Consider the following 19,218-nt stretch of genomic DNA (forward strand, 5'->3'; position numbering starts at 1 on the left):
ATCCCGGCTTGCTTTGATAAATTTCCCCTTTCTCCCTCGTTCATTAACATTCCCTGAGTATATAACATGTGGATCTCTTGCATGAGATTGCTGCTTGTCCTTTCACATTGCCTTCAGGGTGTATGTGCAGCTTGCCCTTCATCTCCAACACAAGCCTGTTAAAAAGCTTGCAGCACCTTCTGCAAGTAAGTAGTCTTGAAGGTGTCTCCAGGTGGGTTTTGCTTGCCCAGCCGTGGCCTTTCCCAGCAGGACAAAGGAAAATGGCTCGCCTTTTGCAGGAGCTCTGGTACCTCTGCAGCAGCTCTTCCTCCTTGGATAGCCTTACCAGCGCTGCACTGGCATCCTGAGCAGGGAGGCTTGGCGAGATAAGCAAGTGTGGTGTGGCTAACCAACCGTGCTGGAGCTTGGCAGGGACCAAGAAGGCTGCCTCTGAGTAGTCAGATACGGCCGTGTTTCCAGTGGCCTGTGTAGATCACCATCTGCTTTGGGCTACATTGAGCGTCTCACTTAGGTGTGATTTGGATGCCCAAGCTTAGGTTTCACTGTTGCCAAATAGCTGATAGGGAAAGGCGGGTGCATGCAGAGGAAAGATTCAGCGTCTGAGTTGAGTACCTAAGCAGTGTGAATACCCCAGTGCGTGCCTTTTTTTAGGACCTAGGGCTAGTAATATAGGGGCAGTGGGGTGAGGAGGGGAAATCTTGCCCTGGTGAAGCCAACAGTGACTTGGGCAGAGCAAAGATTTGCAGCTCCCTTTGCAGGAAGAACGAGGAGACCACCAGAGACAATGCCCCGGGATGGAGTGCTCCTCCTGTTGGGTTTGAGCCAGCCCCATATCTTGTCCTCCCGTGCAGGTGGCTGCATCCCAACACAGACCCCTTGAGTTGAGGTGGAAATGCTCAAAACAAATCCCTGTTTTCCCTGTTCTTCTGGTGCTGCTGCAAATGGTCCCCGTGTACTTTTTGGCACATGAGCAACGGAGCATCTCTTTTCAGCCTAGAGACTAGTAGAGCAGGATGACTGATAATACTGTTTTTACCATGTGTTTTTCTCACTTTACAAACCAGGACCCCCCTCTGCTCCTCGGAGTGCCATCTCAAATGTTAACGAGACTAGTGTCTTTCTGGAATGGATTCCCCCTGCTGATACTGGTGGAAGGAAAGATGTGTCTTATTATATTGCATGCAAGAAGTGCAACTCACACTCAGGTCTGTGTGAGGCGTGTGGCGGTCATGTCAGGTACCTCCCCCAGCAAACCGGCCTGAAAAACACCTCTGTCATGATGGTGGATCTGCTTGCTCATACAAACTATACCTTTGAAATTGAGGCAGTGAATGGAGTGTCCGACCAGAACCCCGGAGCCCGGCAGTTTGTGTCTGTAAATGTAACCACAAACCAGGCAGGTAAGTGGATCTTCAACCTGGGGAAATGTCTGGGGTGGGAGCCCGAGCCAGTCAGACCTGGTGCAGACCTCCCTTTGAAATGGGTGGAAGTCCCCAGCATGGAGGGCTGGACTGTGGCCTCTTCAAATATGTGTTGGGGGGGTGGTTGTGTCTCATAGGTTATAATTACTGCAGTCTTCAACATGTTTCCTTCCAGCAGGACACACTTTTAGAATTTGTGGCTTTTTCTTTGTACACTCAGCTACTCGGAGTTCCTTCCACTTCTTTGCATTTTGGTGTATCCACCCACTAAACCAGAAAGAAAACAGTTGCCTCTCCTCTTGGGAAAGGGAAATTTCTAAGAGTTCATTTCAATTCCAAATGCCAATGGTTAAATCGTCCTAACTTTGAAAACAGTTAGCCTAAGAAAATTGTTTTGAGTGACTTTAGGAAATTTAATCCCTCTTCTGCACTGTGATGCTAAAATGACTGGACTCAGGCTGGTGAGATATGGTACGTTGTCACTGCTTCTCCAACAAGGTAGGGCTGAGCTGTCATTGCATACTGTGTCCTTCTTGATTTTGAACTGTATGGGCAGAGATCACGTAGACTGGTTTGTTCCTTTGTCCAGGGCTCAGATCTGTCTGCCCTTCCTTTGCCCAGCAGTTGAAAAGAGCTGTCGCCTTGGACGCAGGCAGGGAGTTGCTGTTGTCCCCTGTCATTTGGAGGTGTGATGGGAGGCAAAAACACGATTGCATCTTCTTCCATGCACATCAACTCACCAGGCACACCAAACAGCTTCTCTAAGCCCTGGAGGCCTTTCTATCCTTCTTCTCTTGTCCCTCATGCTCTGTGGATTTGCGTACCTGACTTGCTTCCTGCCTTTCAATTCAGGGCTCCCCAGCGGCACTTGTCCACTGCAGAGCCCTTCCAGGAATGTGAACCAGTGGCATTTGGGACCATGAGGACTGTGCTGCCAGATCACCAGAGCCACCCCTTGCCTTCTCCTTACAAGGCTTAGCCAGGAAACCCGGTGCGCTATGCAGCGGAACAGCTAGATGGAGGTTGGCAGATCCTCGCTGCGGAGCAGAAAAATGCTAGCTGGAGCAGGGCTGCATTTCATTCCGGCTGCCCAGGTGTACATGCGCGCGCGCTTGGCAGCCAGCAGCAACAGAGTGCGATTGCATTGCACTTCCTCAGATACCTGTCCTGGTAATTAGACTGGATTGTGGAAGTGTTGCACAAATTGTTCAGATATATCTCAAGGAGAGGAAATAAAGGCATGCGAGGGTTGCTGCTGATGGATGTGGCAGGAAATCTGGAGGAACATCAGTGGATGGCAGTATGACACGTGTTGAAGGCACCTGTTTAATGCAGATCAGTGGGTGTCACGGTCCTAATGCTGTTTACTGTCTTCCCATTGTGAAGGCTGCTGCCAGCAACTCTGTTGTTGGGAAAAGTATATTTTCCTGTTACTGGGTTTGCATTAGTATTTCATTGCTAGTATTGGATTTTCCCTGATGTGTGGAGTTAAATCCACATAAGCCTCAGTAAATGTAGATGCATGAGAGGAGATACATTGCTGATCAGTGCAGACTGAGGAAACGGTCCTGGTTTGTGAGTTATGTCCCAGACTCCCCATAGTTGCAGCAGGATTTATCCGCGTAGCTGCCTTCCTGTGCATCAGGCCAAGAATAACCTCCCTGCAGAATTATCACCTCCAGCCTCCTGTTGAAAGGTCCGTTATAGGAAATGGTAGACGTGTGATGAACGTGGCTCATGCTAAGGACAAGTGGGTAAGTGCAGCTTCTGGTTCACTCTCGCTCTTTACTCTGGTGGAGCTGCAATCAAGGGAGATACTAATGGATCGAGCCATGAGTGTTTAATTCACTGTGTGGTGTTGGAATTGCATCCGTATGCTCTCATGTTCAATTCAACAGGAAGCTGAATCAAACCTCTGTCCAAAGCAAGGAGTGGTGACTGTATTTTGTTGTCTCTCTGGCTGGTCCCACCACTCGTTCAGGAGGAGAACCAGGCCTGTGTGCTGAAGCTGTAGCATCAAACATGCTTCCCAGCAACGTGCTCTTTCAGCACTCCCAGGGGTGATCACCAGTCTGTCCATGCCAGAAATAAAGCAGCCATAGAGGGGGACTTTGCAAATCAGACTAGCTGCCAAGCATGGAAAGTGGATACCTGTTTTCTTAAGGTACCTCCGAAAAATGTCCCTTGAGGCATGAAATGGAGGTGTGCAGGTGGAGTGGTCCATGCCCGGCCATGCCCAAAGATGCTGAACATCTCTGAAAAATCCTCTCTCAAATAAGAGCAAGCAGGGCACATGGGGCTTCAGGGAGTCTCAGCCCACTCATCTTCCCACTGAAATCACCACCAAGAGATGCAGCTCTGGGGCCTCATCCTTTCCCTTGCACAGGTTTTCTGATGGTTTGATTATATTTTCATGAAGGCTGGTGTAATGAAGTTGAGTCACTAAAGGTAGTGACACAAGGCCAACTGCAGCAGTAGGAGAAATCCTGCTACAAGAACTGCTGGCTGCAGAAAATGAAAAAATCGCATGGTGTGGGATAGGTCTGGCTGCTGGAGTCCCGCTGGCAGGTATTCACCGCAGAGAAATGCCAGGGTCTGTTCTGCTGGTTTGGCTTTCGTCCGTCCAGAAAAGAGCATGCTAATTTCAGGACTGCAGAGAATGTGCAGGCAGTGGGGTGCTGGGCGCACCACCTCTTCTGTGCATGGGAGCTTTTGGCAGCAGAAACTACCTCTGGTTTGGGCTCTTGAAGGAATTGCTTCCTGAAAAAAATGTGTTTTTCTCCAAAATAATTTGTCCCTCTTCCTCTCTTCCCAATTTAAAATAATGAGAAAAAGAATTGGCACCGGCAATCAGGCTGGTATTTTCAGACTGATATAATTTTCGTCTGAACTTCTGAAATCAGATTTGGAAATACGGCGAGGAAACAGTAATGTTTTGTGCACAAGAGGAGGCAGATCAGCTAATCTCAGCTGGTGACCCCAGCAAGCTTCTGCTCCCCCAGTCCCTGGGGACCTGACGGTACTTGGGATGGGACCAGTCTACGTGGGATGCAGTGGCCTTAGGCTCCAGATACGGGACTAGTTCTCCTGTCCCCCTCTTGCAATCCCCAAACCTTTGTTACTTCTGTGGGATTTTGCAGATGTTTTCTGCTGGAAAACATGTATCTAGAAAGGGCAAGTAAGGCCACAAGCCAGGGGAGGTAAAAAATGTGCTGGCCTCCATCGTGACTACCCTAGAGCTGCTGCAGGCAAACAGAGGACCTTACTCCCTTTGTAGGCACATGGGTTGTCCAAAGCATGGTTCTTCCCTATGGAATTGCTGCAAAATACATGCCCAAGGGATTTCCCAGCACAGATGGCAGGGAGCCATCTGTAATGCACTCTCACAGTGCATTAAAAAGTGTGCCTCGTGCGTGCGGGCTGGAGCCCAGTGAATAATTCATAAGTGGCAATGATAGGATTGAGTTAGCCATCCTTGTCTTGTTCATGGTTTTGCTCAAGTTTTCCTATTTTTGAAACTGCTACCTAATGCCCCTTTTTGGACAGTTCCCAGGGAGCAGTCTGCGTGTGCCGCTAATATTGAAGTTTGCTTTTCAAGTGACAACCGCGTGACGTTTTTTTTCTCAGCGGTTTCACCAAGCTGGATGATTAAGTAATGCTATCACTCTAGACAGAGATGTGCATGTCCCTTGAGGTCTTTCGTCTTATCTGCCCTGTATACAGAAAGCACCTACCATGATGTCTTGGTCAGAGACGTGTGTCTCATAATGGGTCCGTAGGGAGAAAGCAGTTGTGATTCATGGTTGCCTGCGTGCCCGTTGTATCATCATAGGAGCACACCGGGAAGACGCAATGTTTAAAACCTTTCTAGGCTTAAAACCTGCTAGGAGCATTCACTTTAAGCCAGCCTAAATAGCCGAGCAATTTTCTTTGCTTTTCATTTCCAGCATCTCCCATGCTGGGCATGGCTTCAGGCACAGAGCTGGCCTGGAGGTGGGGGTGTGAGAGTGGGGCGGTTCTCCTGCTGACATCCCAAATGCCATGGGCTCCTTTACACTTAAAGACCTTCTCTGTGTGTGTTTTCAGATAAGCCCCCTGCCTGTTTTCTCTTTGAAAAGTCAGAAGCCAGCGTTCAATCCCCTTCTGTGACCTGTATGATATTTTCAAGTCTTTTGGGGGAGAAGGGGAAGAAAGATCCGGACATGCTTGCTAACAGAGGAGGAGTTAACATGTCTAATGCCTCAAGGAGTCTGCACGCCTGAGGCCAAACCAGAGATACAAGTTGCATCCTGTGGTGCAGCAATGCTGTTTAAACAAAGGTGTTGGAGGACAGGACCTGGCAACCCATACTGCTGCCTGGGAGGCATGGCTAGGTTCTTGCTTGACCAAAAAATCCTCTAGGTGCTTGGAGCAGCTGGAAAGGTATTGGAGCAGGGAGTGTGCTGAGAGCCGTGATCCTCGCTCTGATTGTGCAGGCTGGGATGCTGCGGTGGGGAGGAGCAAGGGAGAAGGTGTTTTCCTTAGCGCTTGGGATGTACCAGTCTTTGAAAAGAAGCCAAGGGTGATTTGGAAAGGGAAACCTGCAGCGTAGAGCTTGTTGCAATCTTATGTCAGCAGCTGTGTGCTCTTGAAACTGATAGACTGCAGCCCTGTACAGTCTGGAAAGAAAACATCAGAAAATGAAGCGAGAAGATGGCTGCGCTGGGAAGCATGTTTTCAGAGATTGCCTTTGGGAATGGACTGGTTCAAGTCCTATAAGGTTCAGGGTCTGATTCTTGCAACTTTCAAGTCTCACAGGCTTGTTTGGTTTGGTTTGGGGAGGGGGGCAACTTGCTTATTTTCTTCAGGAATAACAAAAAATTTCCAAGAGGATGCTCCAATAGATGCAGCCTGGTGCATGCATCCCACATGAGAAGCAACACTGGTTTTACAGCTCTACTTTTCAACCAGAACTGCTGACCCAGGGCCTGCGAAAGCTTAAGCAGATGCTTATTTTTGGAAAACTCCCTTTCCACAGCCAGAGTGGTGAGCAGGGCTTGCCTGTAAATGTCCATTGTAGCAGTACTTGATCCACTGAGCTGCATCATCTTCCCAGCAACGGTCAGTAGCGGATACCATAGAAGGGGTATGAGCATGAGGCAGACACGTACGGATGCTTCCTTAGAGTGCTCTCCAACCTCCGGGGACAACCTCTTTGTGCTTTATAGCCCTTAATGGATTTTTCTCCCATGAATTTGTCTAATCGTTTTATGAACTCCGAGAAAATTTCAGCAGCTGCAGGCAATCCTATATGAATTCAGTATGTCTGATAGTTTAAGCTGTGCTTAGATTCACGTTGGTCTGAGAGGAGCTATTAGTGGCATAAATAGAGGGTTTAAGGCTTGCAATTGCCCATCTATTTGGAAAGCACTGTCATTTAGAGATGCTGCACTAGCTTCCAGTGCATTAATACAGGTATTGCAGCATTTAACGTAGAACAATGTACTTTTAAAAGTGAAGTGTAATCTTCCATACCAGGATGGGCCAATACAGGGATATTTTAATAAGTAGAGGTAAACTAGTACTGCCTTGAACACCATGGTCTCTATTTAAACCTGGGTGCATCCTGCACAGTAGTGTGTGGCAGCATGGCTGCACCTTGCAGCAGGATCCTTCTGCTGGCTGTGAACGCCTTTCGTGTCCAGGGAGATGCACAAATGAGTATTGAGCTGCCAGTGAGGGTTCAGGCAGGAGGAGAGAATCATTTCATTTGTGAAGTCCTGTGCATATGCTGGTAATCAGCTTCAAGAAGTATTTTGCTTTATTTTTGAAGCGTGGTCACATGCAATCAGAGAATGCAATTGTAGGTAGTTAAAAAACAAATACACTGGCAGAGCAAAGTAAAACCTGAAAGCCAGTGTTGCACAAAAGGTTTATTGTTTGATTTTTTTTTTTTTTGTGATGGACACATTTATTCTGAATGCAAAATCTTCATCCACCATCGTAGTCGAGAGTCGTGAGTTCACCCCAGCCCAGATGGCTGGGTGTCTGCTACCAAATGAATTATGGATCAGCTGAATATTTTACAGTTTTATTTATAACTCCCCAGTTGGTAATTGCTACTTTCTCATAGTTTGTTATAAGTCTTTTTGTTGTACTTGGAGTATTAGAAATACATGCTTGAATACTGAAAGAATTCTTTGGAATATGAAAAAAAATTACCAAACTTACAATATGACTTCTGGTTAGAGGTCATTTTTATTCTTGAAGTGTGTGACACAGCCCCGTTGTTGATATATGAGGACATTAAAAGATGAAATAAAAAGCATTTGCCTGCATCTACAGACAAACCTTTCAATTTTTCCATGAAATTAAAATATCTTATTTATAGATGAAAATAAAAATACTAAGAAATAGTCACCCCCATCCACCCTCCTCCTAAAAAGGGGAAAGAGAAAGGCACTGACGTTCTCGTGATGAGATTCAACCGATGACATCTATTGTGTGTTGTGCAGTAGGGTGCAGCTTTTACCATCTCCCGGTGTCAGCGAGACAAGTATCTTTATGGTTAAGGAATTGGTCTCCTTCCAAGCATGCTACTTGTGAGGCAGTCACAAGAGAAAATGCCAGGTTACACCTGCGGAAAATTTATCTATGGACTGCACCCTGGATGGTGCCATGCAGCTGGGTACAAGGGTGCAAGAGCTGCCCAAAATACCCGGCTTGAGGTGCTGCTGCAGCCAGCAGGACTGACACCGATTCCTCTGTAACATCCTGGAGCTGCTGGGATCACCACCAGCAACATAGCCTCAGGCTTGGGGTAAAGTAGCAGAGATTGGGCAGCCCAAGTCTGGATTTTTTTAGAGGTGTATGAGGAGCAAATATTGAGATTTACCAAAATGCACAGAGCAGTCTGTGCTGTGATCAGATGTGGTAAGAGCTTCACAAGTTCAGAGCTGTAAAAAAATTGTGTTTTTGCAGAGCACCACTGATGTTACATTGCAAGAGTGATAGTGCTGGTTTAAAATTTTATTTCCCATTTTGCTGGCATATTTTTAAAGGATTGCCAAGTAATCTTATATTAATCTAATTCTAATCACCTTAAAACACAGTCTTCGGGGCCAAGGAGTTCTCTTTGTATTGTGCTGAGCACAGTACTTGGCAGAGAGCAAAAGTAAAGCATCTAAAATGGTTTTCTTGCCCAGATGACATCAATGTATAGATTTTTTTTTCCCCATGAATGCAGCTTCTGAATTTTACTGCTAATAAAATGCTATTCAGCTCTAGTCTCAGTCTGCAAGCTGATAGTTCCTTTGTCCGATATGTTATTTCTTTGATTTTAGCATTAAAAGTAGTTTTACATTTTTAACACTCTGCATAGATGATACTTCTGAAAGTGCTCTTAAGATACCAGGACTCAAAAATAGCCAAAAAAGAATGCAAAAATAGTGCTGATAGAGAAATAGCAGGGGACTCACAGGCATTTAATAAACATCCCACTTGCTCTCTGGCTGCAGCTTCTTTACAAGTAAGCTCTCTATAGTAATCTCCCTGTAAAGTTAAATATAACGGTGGAGGAGCCAGGGTAGTTTGAAACATTTGCGTTCCTGTAATTGTGCATTGAGTGAGCTGTGCTATAAAAACACTGTTCAGGGTATAGTGACTTCACAGGACATTGCTCCTTTCACATGCAACTATCGTGCTGATAATATGAATTTGAACAATCATGAAGGTGTAATTACGCATATGGCAGCGTGTACACGTTTCTGTATGTATGAACATGCAGGACACATGCCGGGCAGAAGATGGAGGTTGCTCGCCCTTGTTTTGTGTGGGTATCTCTGACAGCTTTGTAAAGCTCGCATGGTTCAGATGCCTTTCACTCTTGCTGCCCTCGTACCAAATTACATGGTAGCTGGGCCCACATTCAAAGAGGGTGGCTCTGTGCTGCAAGGCCACCTGACAGTTTTCTGGCCCTATTTTCCTCCTGCCTGCTTTCTTTTGCCTTGAGCCTGACTTCTGCTTAATACACAGTTTGTAATTTATCTATTTATTTGTTCATTTGGTCAGATATTTGCCCCTCGGTCGCTGATTCACCCGGTGTCTGCACCCATGGAGCAGGCTGGCTTCTGCATCTCAGGAAAGATTTTGGTGTATCCAAACTGAGCTCCAGCTCACAATGTGCACAAATTACAGGTTCCCAGTTAGTATTTTACAGTATCAGGCTGAAATGCTTTTCTCCCCTGAATTGCTTGTTATTGGAGAGGTGTGTTTCAGCGAGGCTTGGAAGGTTTTTCCACATCTTCTACTGTGGTTGCTATTACAGTGCACTTCAACAGCAAACCTCTTGCTTGTTCCTTGAAAGATGTCTGAAATGCTACTTCTGGCACATGTATTTCTTGCAAAGGGTTAATGTAATAGCAGTAATAGGGCTGGCAAGTGCTTTATCCCACCTTACTGCCCCATTTCTCCTTGCTGGGGGCGGGGGTGGGGTGGGGACGGGACTGGAGAGCTCTACCTGGAGAGCCAAGAGCAGCGCCAAGGTGAAAGAGAGCCCAGCAATAAACTATATTTCTTCCACAGCCGCTGGGCCAAAGTTCAGCTACATGCAAATACTACAAAAAGCTCAAGAGTTGGAAGGCTTTAATTAAAATGCACTTCAGATGTGCTCGTTTGCCGGCGTGGTGGAACGCTTTCTGCATCTCCCGGTCCTGGAGGAACAGTCCTGATCAAAGCGAGTAACTAATGGGATTTCCGGCTAGATCGGTACAATAGAAATCACCAGAAAGGAAAGCATTATTATTTATTTATTTGCCTGCTTCTTCAGGCTTGATAATTTTTAAGAATACGGTGTCTGATCAAAAGGCCCTGCACAAATCGATGCAGGACACCCACTGGCTACAGCGGTGCTGGGCGAGGGTTTTTCTGCTGCAATGCAGCAAGCTGGGGCGATGCATTGCTCTTTGCTGAGATGTGCCGAGCACGCCGGCCTGATCCTGTAAGCACTTCAGCTTGGACAAGCTTTGGAGAGAGCGCTGCTCTGTGGAAACTGATGGAAAAATTTGCAAACTCTGTTATGCATTTGTCAAAATCCGCCCTGTGGGTTTTGACCAGGGGTGGTGGGCAAGTCAAGTGGTAGAAGGGGCCCTTTTGCTCCTGACCCCTTAGCTCTGCAGGGCCTTTGGCAGAGAGAGATGAAGATGCCTCAAAAGCAAATTTGCAGAATTAGGTGGAAAATGCCAGTGGAAGGCACCAGCGCCCGCTTGCTACCTTCCCAGGAATACATATTGCAATCGCCCACCGAGCTCCTGCTGCACAAAACTTGTACGTCTTTGCTCCGTGCCCCTAAATGAGATGAAAGGAAGCAATGTTGAATCAGGTAAAAGCAGAAAACTGGGCTTGCCCTCCCTCCTTTGGTTTGCAAGGGTTTATAGGACTCTATGTGCAATTCCTTCATAGCTTCTTCCTAACTTTCTGCAATCTGCCTCAATCCAAGGAGGGAAAGTGGTGCTCAGCCAAGTAGATTATTAATTGCGCTATCTCCTGAGTTGTCTTTCACACAGTTCAACATTAGTGTGGCTTATTACAGGGGACTGGTCTGCACTGCACTGTTACCCTGTCATCTCCAGGGCTCTGCCTTCCCTGTGATGGGTTCCTGCCTTGGATCATTAAACCACGCAGCTCTGTGGTTCTGCCTTGTTCTCCTGAGGGTGCACCAAGAGCGTGAAATCACTCACTGACCTTGCCGGAGACTTATGGCGTGAGCCTCTAAACGCCTGGCCATGCAAGGACAGTTTCCACAGAGAGGTGCTCTCACCCAGTTCAGTAAACTGGAAGACTATCGCTGCAGAAATGACCAGGTTATTTAATTTATTGTACATCTCTTTGTACCAGGTGCGACTCGGTCCCTGCAAGGAGATGGAAAGGAGCTGGAGGATGACTGGGCAAGGATGCACATGAGGGCACAGACCCATCTCTGCCTTTTCTAAAATTGCAGACAGAAACTAGGAAAGCTGGGTGTGCATGAAGGACAAAATGCCCTGTACTTTCCACAGAGGTGATGCACCAAACCCTTTGCTATGTGTTGGCTGAGTCTTCACGGGGGACTTCTGCCAGAATCAGATAGCCTTGCAGGGCTTCGAGTGCTATTTGCAACCCCTGCAGAACATCTCTATAAAACAAATCGCCATAAAGTAGTCAGGCAGTTGATAAGTACTGCTTGTGCTCAAATAACAATTGTGCATCTGTCGTGGCCTCACACTGTTCCTGTATATTCCGATATTAGTCAACGAACGATGACTGCTGTTTTAAATTCAGCTTGTACAGTGTCCAGTTCTTCATTTAGGACAAAATATGGAAGGGACATACATGGTCATTATGCAAATGAATGCAGTAAATAAATGCAAGTTGGCTCAGCTTTCTTGTATCCAGACCTGATGGATACAGCGTCATTGGAAGGGGCAACTAATGTCAGTAAATTGCTATTTCATTGTCTACAACTTATGCACAGCCTTTCATCAGGGATATTTTTCAGGCATCTGGTTTGTTGGTGGGGAAACTGAGGCACAGAGGTGCAGTGTGACCAGGTAGAGGGCACACACCAGGGCCGGGACTCTTCTTGCTGCTTCTCTGCCCCTGCTGAGCCCTTCTGGTAGGGCTGGAATCCTGAGCTGCATTGGAGATGTTTCCTAACCTCATGGGTGGGTTGTTGAGTTTTGGGTTCGGGGTTTTTTTTGGTTTTTTTTTTTCTGAATTGGTTTCAGTATTATTGTGGTTTCAGTTTCACTGCAGCATGAAAAATAGAAATGTCAGTCAACAGTGTATTTATCCAAAGTGTTTAGTGAGCTAAAATATGCTGAATAGCTTGGGGAAAAGTGCGGTGTGGGGTCCGATTGCTCCCAAATCTTAATTGCAATAGTGACAGTTCCCTTCTTCCCTCTTTTACACTATCAGTCAGGAAGGACAATCTTTGATCCAAGTCCAGCTGAATGCAAGGTATTGCCTGCAATACGTTTGGTTGGTGAACTGTGTTCTGTCTGCTAAAAATGAAGCCGTTAATAACGTGACAGTGTCCATTCCGAGTGGTTGCAAATTCTAGTGCCCAGGCGATTAAACGTAACTAAAATCCCCATCCTTTTGACTTTCTATCCAGCAGGAGAACAATTGCTACCTCTTCAGTACATACCTTGGGTTTTATTTGGCCTTTGGCAGTAATAGTATTAGAGTGGCTTGGCAACTATTCACTGATGAGGGTCCAAAAAAAGCACTTAACAAAATCAAGCAGTAATGCTTAGCAGTAATGAAGTGCTAAAGACGCTGACACTTTGTTTATCCTCTTGAGAGCTTAGGAGAGGTTTCAGTGGCTCCTCCCGGTTTCTCTGCCTCTCTTAACTTTTGAACCTGGACCATGAGACAGCACCTGCAGGGGCTGGTGAGGGGACGGCCTCCCAGCCAGGGGCATCACCGCACAGGGCTGTCAGGCTGTCCTCCCCTGGGATGCTGCTGTCCGGGGTCACGCAGCCCTCTGCTCCCTGGTCCCCATGGCTGAGCCCCAGGCAGGTGCCCGAGGGGCTGCGCCGGTGGTTTGATGGCAGAATATCCAAATGTCTGAAGCATGGGGCTGTCACACCTCCTGTCATGTCTCCTGCTCCAGCTACTCTGCCTCATAGAAGTAATGATGTACTTATGGGGATAGGGCACGCACGTGGCTCCTAAAGCATCGGACCCTGGAAGGTCTATGCCCTTTTCCATAGCAGGAGAGATTTGGTGCCACATCTGGAGCAGTGCTCCAGCACGCACAGCAGCCACCGTCTCCCTTTGCCGGGTGGTTACTTGAAAACTTTAGAGATGCCTCGAGTCAGACGTTTTTATAGCTGCTGTTTCGCTGAATCCAAGAATCCTTTCCTCTGTGAGAGAAGTAGCAGCTATTTTTCACAGACCAAATGAAGCCACCTGTTGGGTTAACGGGGCTTCGTTCGGTCCCTGGGCAGCCCTACACAACCTTTAGGGCCCAAAGGAGTCTTTGAAGTACCATTGAATTTCATTGTTAATGTCTCAGTCATTTACCCTGAATGGAAGAGGGTATATTTTTCACTCGCAGGCATGAATAAACTCTCTAGATTGCAGGAAATAATCTCTCTTAAAGGAGAGTTAAAAGCGCTGTCTGTTAATGTAAGATGGGAGGAGGCAAGAAAAAGAAAAACTGGTGCCGAGCTGTGCCTAGCACTGCTCCAGCTCTTCTTGAAAGCGCTGGATTTTGTTCAGTGATTAGAAACGGAATAAATCAGATGAAAGGAAAGGAGCTGATGACAGGGTGATACATGTGTCGGAGAAGGGGAGGGAGTGGCGAAGGAAAAGCACATAATGTGGGTGACTTTAATTATGTGGAAGGTGGGAAGATTGACTTCCCCATCCTGAGCGGGGTGTGTGAGAAGATACATTAGTCTATATTCTATCAGGGGTTGATGAGGTCTTCTCGAAGATGTTAGTAGTTACTTGGAAGAAAAAAGGTGCACTCGCTGGCAGTATTTATGAGAGCTTTAATTACATTTCACAGACTGAGTTCCAATTAGAAGGGAAGGGAAAAAAAAAAAGAGGAAAGAAAAGATGTACAGCATGTGTTAAGAGCATGGTGATAAATCTATGGCTAAGGATAATGGTAAACAAGGTAGCTGTACATCATGGCATCATTTGCACGCTTCTATTTTTAGGTGTTTATTCCAACCTTCCCCCCCCAACCCCATCACAAGCCAAATGCTCATAAAGGGGTCAAACACAGGGCTCCGTTACTCATCTTTCAAGATGGAAGGCAAAGATCATTTGCAATTGCTGCAGTACAAGGCTATTACTTTTTTTTGCCAAATCATTAACTGTGTCATAAAACAGCACTCCAGAAAAGGCAGACAGAGACGGATCGCAACATTTGTCTCTGTGCTCATGTGAACAGTGGAAAAATATTGCTATCATTAGTGCATCCTTTCACTTTATGTGTAATGCTGCAGGTTCCCACGCTTAGAATCATAGAATGGTTTGGATTGGGTTCTCGTTATCCTTGTTATAATCTCACCTAACTGGCTTCTTACCCAGATGACCATGATGTCTGTTTATTGTAATGTCGGAGGTAGCACTGAAAGGGTAGATGTATAAATTGCTCAACACTGGGTTAATTCTCTTCTCACTGTAGTCAGCCAGGGACTTGGCCATTTACTTCACTGCAAGGACAGTACCTCCCTGTCTGAGGGGCTTTGGCACAACTCTCTTGTTACATACCTCTCACGTGCCTCAGAAAGAAGCTTTTCTATATTCCTTGCTTGTGGTGTAAGCTGTTTGCCAGTGTCTCCGCAGGTGATGCAGGTAAGAGATGTGTTTTATCTAATGACATCAGCATTAGGCACGGGGAATGCCTTGGATCTTGCGGTATTGTTAATTAAAGTAAAGGTAAGTCTGCAAACAGTTTATGACAACCACTGAAATTCTGACTGGGGAATAGCAGGAATTAGCTAGGTGAGATTGCTTTCATTTCAGATAACCTCATTCCTCCCACTGATTAATAAAAGGGCTAACAACGTTTCTTAATAGGGGTGAAATGGCTGCAGTGAAGCCCTGGTAGTATTTCAGCGAATGGGAATTTTTGCTCTTCTGTAATTCCACAGTCACACTTGGAAAGTTAAAATGGATCAAAGGAGAAAACTCCTTTTTCTTTGGTGCTGTCAAAACCAAAATCCTTGTTTATTTAAAAGTAGCTATGTCAGGAGTAAGGTATGATGGAGTATAATTGCAAAGTTCTTATTTGGTAATTAGTATCTTGCAGCCATCTTAATGCTATTAAGAAACGGGCATAATTGCACGTAGGATGCGTATATTCATCATGGAAGCTGGCACTTCAGACCATTAGGAAGTATCTGTAGCTTTGCTGTATGCTGCACTTAGATTAATCTAGTTTAGGAGAATTAAGAGCTTGTCAGAGAGACGCTCCCATCATCCAAGCAGTTGTACCGTCAAGTGGTAGGAGAGCGCTCAGAGAGGCACCAGATGTTTCCCATAGCCCTGCTACAATAACATTGTGGGTCCCTGATATTTATGCATTTCCAGAGATTTCTGCGCTGCTGACTGAAGTATTCAACACTGCCTGTTTTATACCCACACATAAAAGAAAAAAGATTTGGTGAGGGCCAGGAGGGGAGTAGTGTTCTTCTCCATACGAGCTCCGTTGCGCAGGGTATTTCTGTGTGCCAGCATCCGAGGAGAGAAACCTGGACTCATGGGAGACACTGGGAAGAGGCTTGGCTATGAAATAACCCCAGCCACACATCACAGGTGCAGGGCTCTGCAACCTTAAATGAGAAAATCGTTGTTGGGGATTAAGCGTGTTTTCTTGTCAGCCCATCAAAGCATCGGTAGAAGCGGCTTATTACTGACATAAGCAAGACTGGAAATTGTGGCTAGGAGTAAGACAGGAACAACTTGCCAAGGGAATCTTTTTTTCAATAAAAGGTTGTCATTAGCAGCTCAGCAGCACTCAGGGCTTTTTAATTAAATATGTTTGGGATGGGATGGACAAGGAGGATCTCAGGGGAGAGATTGTTTCAGCCACAGGCCGAAAGCTACCACCAAAGGTGAGGTTGTACACACTTCAGCAGAACACGTTAACTGTGAACCTCACGGTGCTTTGTGAGGGATGTGAACGTCCCTCCCACACATTTTACAGGTTGCAAGAGAGAGTGAAGTGGTATTTCCCAAAGTCACCCAACAGTTCAGCAGCGGGGCCAGGAAGAGACCAAAAGTCAGCAGGGCCTGGTGGCACCGCGCTTCGCTGGAGTCAAGGTTGCACCATAAAGTTAAATGAGTTGATTTGCGTCCTCCCCTTCTCCCCTACGTTTCTCAACTACTTTTTAGTGCTCTGCCCAGGAATACAGGGTTAGGGATTGAATCTTGGTGTACATCTGAGTCCTCCCTGATGAGGACTGCTGAATGGTACAAGACTGTAGATAGGATCTCTTCCAAAATGGAAAAGTAAATTTTTTCTGTGTTGATCTGCATCTGACCGTAGGTCCAAGGTATCTTCTGCTTCATTCATTGCTTTGTCTAATTCAGTACCTGGAGGGATATATTATGTTTCCTCTTCCCTTAATGGATCAAATTCTCATCTTAGTTGTATGGAAGCTACTTCTGATGAAGTTGGTGAGTAGCCTCTCATGCAGACAAATGCAAGGTATGGCCTGAGGTCTCAGGTAGATTTGATCTTCTCACTTTTTCCTCTGGATGTCTTCACAGCTATTGCTTGTGTTTCTGTTTGGGCTCTAGAAATTTTGGCTCTAATCATAAATTTTTCCCCAGGGTGTTGAGAAAGCAAGATTCTCTGGTGCATGAAAGTATAATCATTTTGATTTTCATTCTTTTAACAATGCAGTGTCTTGCAATACTGCTTTTTTCCCCCCACATTTTTCTGAAAATCCTTTTGCCCAGGTCATTTAGCACATAGTCGTAGTATATGATTCGTCATGCCTTACTGAGGAAAAGATGAAGCAGAGAGCATCAGATTTATTATTGGGTCAGTGACTGAGATATTTTTTTGAGTTCCCAGTGACCATCCTGGGTCTTGTCAGTAAAGAGATGATCTTGAGAATTAGATCACTGAGATTATAATATACTGCTGTGTTAGACAAGATTCATGGTTGAGAGAGGATATGACATTTAATGGCCCTTTTAAATGTCATATCCAGGCTTTAAAGGCCATAGTCTCAGAATAAACAAAAGAGAATGCAGCTAGCTCTGGCAGCTTTAAAATGAGCAGCACCCCAGTGATGCCAGTGGGAACTCATGGTCCATATTTATGCAGCAGATACAAAACTAAGCGGCCACTGGAAACCATGCAAGGCTGATAGCAGTATCTTTCTTGAGATACAAGGTAAGATGTGCCTACGCGGTCAGCATGCCTTTCATTTAGCACAAGAAAGAAGTAAGTAATATGAAGTTCTTATCAGAGTGATGCACAAGAAGTTAGACAGGCATTAATGGCTTGAGTAATTTTGGTTGCAGTACAATAAATAAAGTGATTGTGTACCGCACGAAGTACTAAATGTCTCTGCAAGCAGTTGCTTGGCAGCTGTACGACTGGATGGGATTTTGGTTTTTTTTCTTTTTTTCTTAGCTATGTAACATTCTGAATGGATGATAACACTGAGAAAAATGTATTTCCACTTTTCTCAAATGCATTCATCACTGGTTGAAAAAGGCCCATGGGAGGGTAATCCATGGAGCTGAATTCTGTACACTCTGTAGCAATGTGTGTGGACAGTTCACACTGATCACATGTGATAGTTCAGTATCTGCAGACTTTTTAAAATCAGGCTGTTTTTAAAATTTTTATAGACTGATAAATGTTGCAAAATTGCTTGGAAATTCACCGACCGTCTTCAAGGGACATTCAACTTTAAAAAGCATACTTGAAGCATACATCCTTACTTGAGGCTTTTCTTGATTTTTTTCTGGATGACTCATGGAAGTGTGCATGTGTGTATATCTATATTTAAAAGTGTCCTTTTCTATTTTATTTTTCAGGTTCTTAGGAAGTAACTGTTGTATTGATTTTTTTTTTAATAGTTTTTGTCTTCAGTACTAATTTCTAGAACAAAGTCCAGTTGTTTCTTAAAATGTTCTTTTTTTTTTTAATAAATGTGGTTTTGTAATTAAGGATGCAGGGCAAGATGGGCAATACTCCGGCAAGTCACTGCATGGTGAAGTTTGGTAATCTGCCCCCAGGGGTGAATCATTATTGATTTAAACGAAGATGAAAACTCAGTGGTGTTTTGTGGGAGGGTTAAATTATCTCTTCTGGCCTTAAGATCTATGAATATTGATTCAAAATTTATTATCTTGGTTTACCTGCTGCCTATAAATTTGTGAATTCAAGTTAAATGAGCATAAAACATGTTCTGGTTGAGCCAGTGTATTTGTACAGAGTTTTAACTAAACCATTTTAAATATTGCTCTTTTTGTTAAGCCCGCTTAACTGTGTGTAGCTTGTTTAGAATGCTTCTCATATTTTGGGGGGTAATCTAGCAACATTTGAATACTTCACTGTAATTGAATCCTGATGCAAACCCAAGTCTTTGTTTTTCTTGCATTCACTGCAGTGACCTTGATAATGCGAATGCTTCACCTTTGCTACTCCTTGGAAGGCGGTCCTGTAAAAACGGGATCAATTACGTGCATCGCTAGGATCCTGTTTTCAATACCACTGAATTAAAACCAGTTAGAGCTAGTTAATGGGCTTTCCCCTTGTGTGTGTGTGTGTGTGGAGGGGGGGAATAAACAAAGAAGAATAGAAGCTGAATTGCTTGAGAGGAGGTAATCTCTGTTTTGTTTCTGCCATAGATTAGGGATGATCAATTATCATGTCAGAAGGTGGAGAAGCAAATATACCCCAGAATCTACACTTAGTTATTTAATCATCCTGCCTGATGCATAGCATTCATCATTCACGTTTTTAATGCCACTTACTGTTATCATCTCACATTTATGCAGGGTACATTTAAGGAGAGAAAAGTCATCCTGATAGGCAACATCCTGGAGAGCAGAATAGCGGAGAAACCTGTGGGGTTCAATTTCTGGCTCTTTAGTCTAAGTAGCTTGAGCCCTGGCCCCATGCAGACAAGCGGTTGTACATGTCTGATCTTGAGATGACAGCCCTGTGGATGACTCAAGTTGTCATCTGAAGGAAAATCTTAATGAACTCCCACCTGTACTGGCTGGGTAGCCCTCAGTGGTGCTGTAAAATGCTTTTTTCCAAGAGCAAGTGGGAGCTAACATCATCACA

General features: G+C 45.2%; 1 protein-coding gene across 13 annotated transcripts in view; it reads left to right on the plus strand.

The window, feature by feature from the left end:
* The window catches only part of EPHA5 (EPH receptor A5), a 198,401-nt gene that overhangs the window by 113,051 nt on the left and 66,132 nt on the right, over positions 1-19,218 (plus strand). For 7 of the 13 annotated variants that reach the window (XM_087735570.1, XM_087735571.1, XM_087735572.1 and 4 more), the window contains exon 5: positions 1,065-1,400. The exons of the other annotated variants lie outside the window; for them this stretch is intronic. In XM_087735570.1, coding sequence (XP_087591696.1) covers positions 1,065-1,400 — 336 coding nt within the window. The remainder of the gene's footprint in view (positions 1-1,064; positions 1,401-19,218) is intronic. 13 annotated transcript variants of the gene reach the window in all.

This window comes from Nipponia nippon, unplaced genomic scaffold (assembly GCF_047370975.1).
Source record: "Nipponia nippon isolate SJK-2023a ecotype South Korea unplaced genomic scaffold, ASM4737097v1 scaffold_6, whole genome shotgun sequence".
In the NCBI taxonomy this organism is placed as follows: Eukaryota; Metazoa; Chordata; class Aves; order Pelecaniformes; family Threskiornithidae; genus Nipponia; species Nipponia nippon.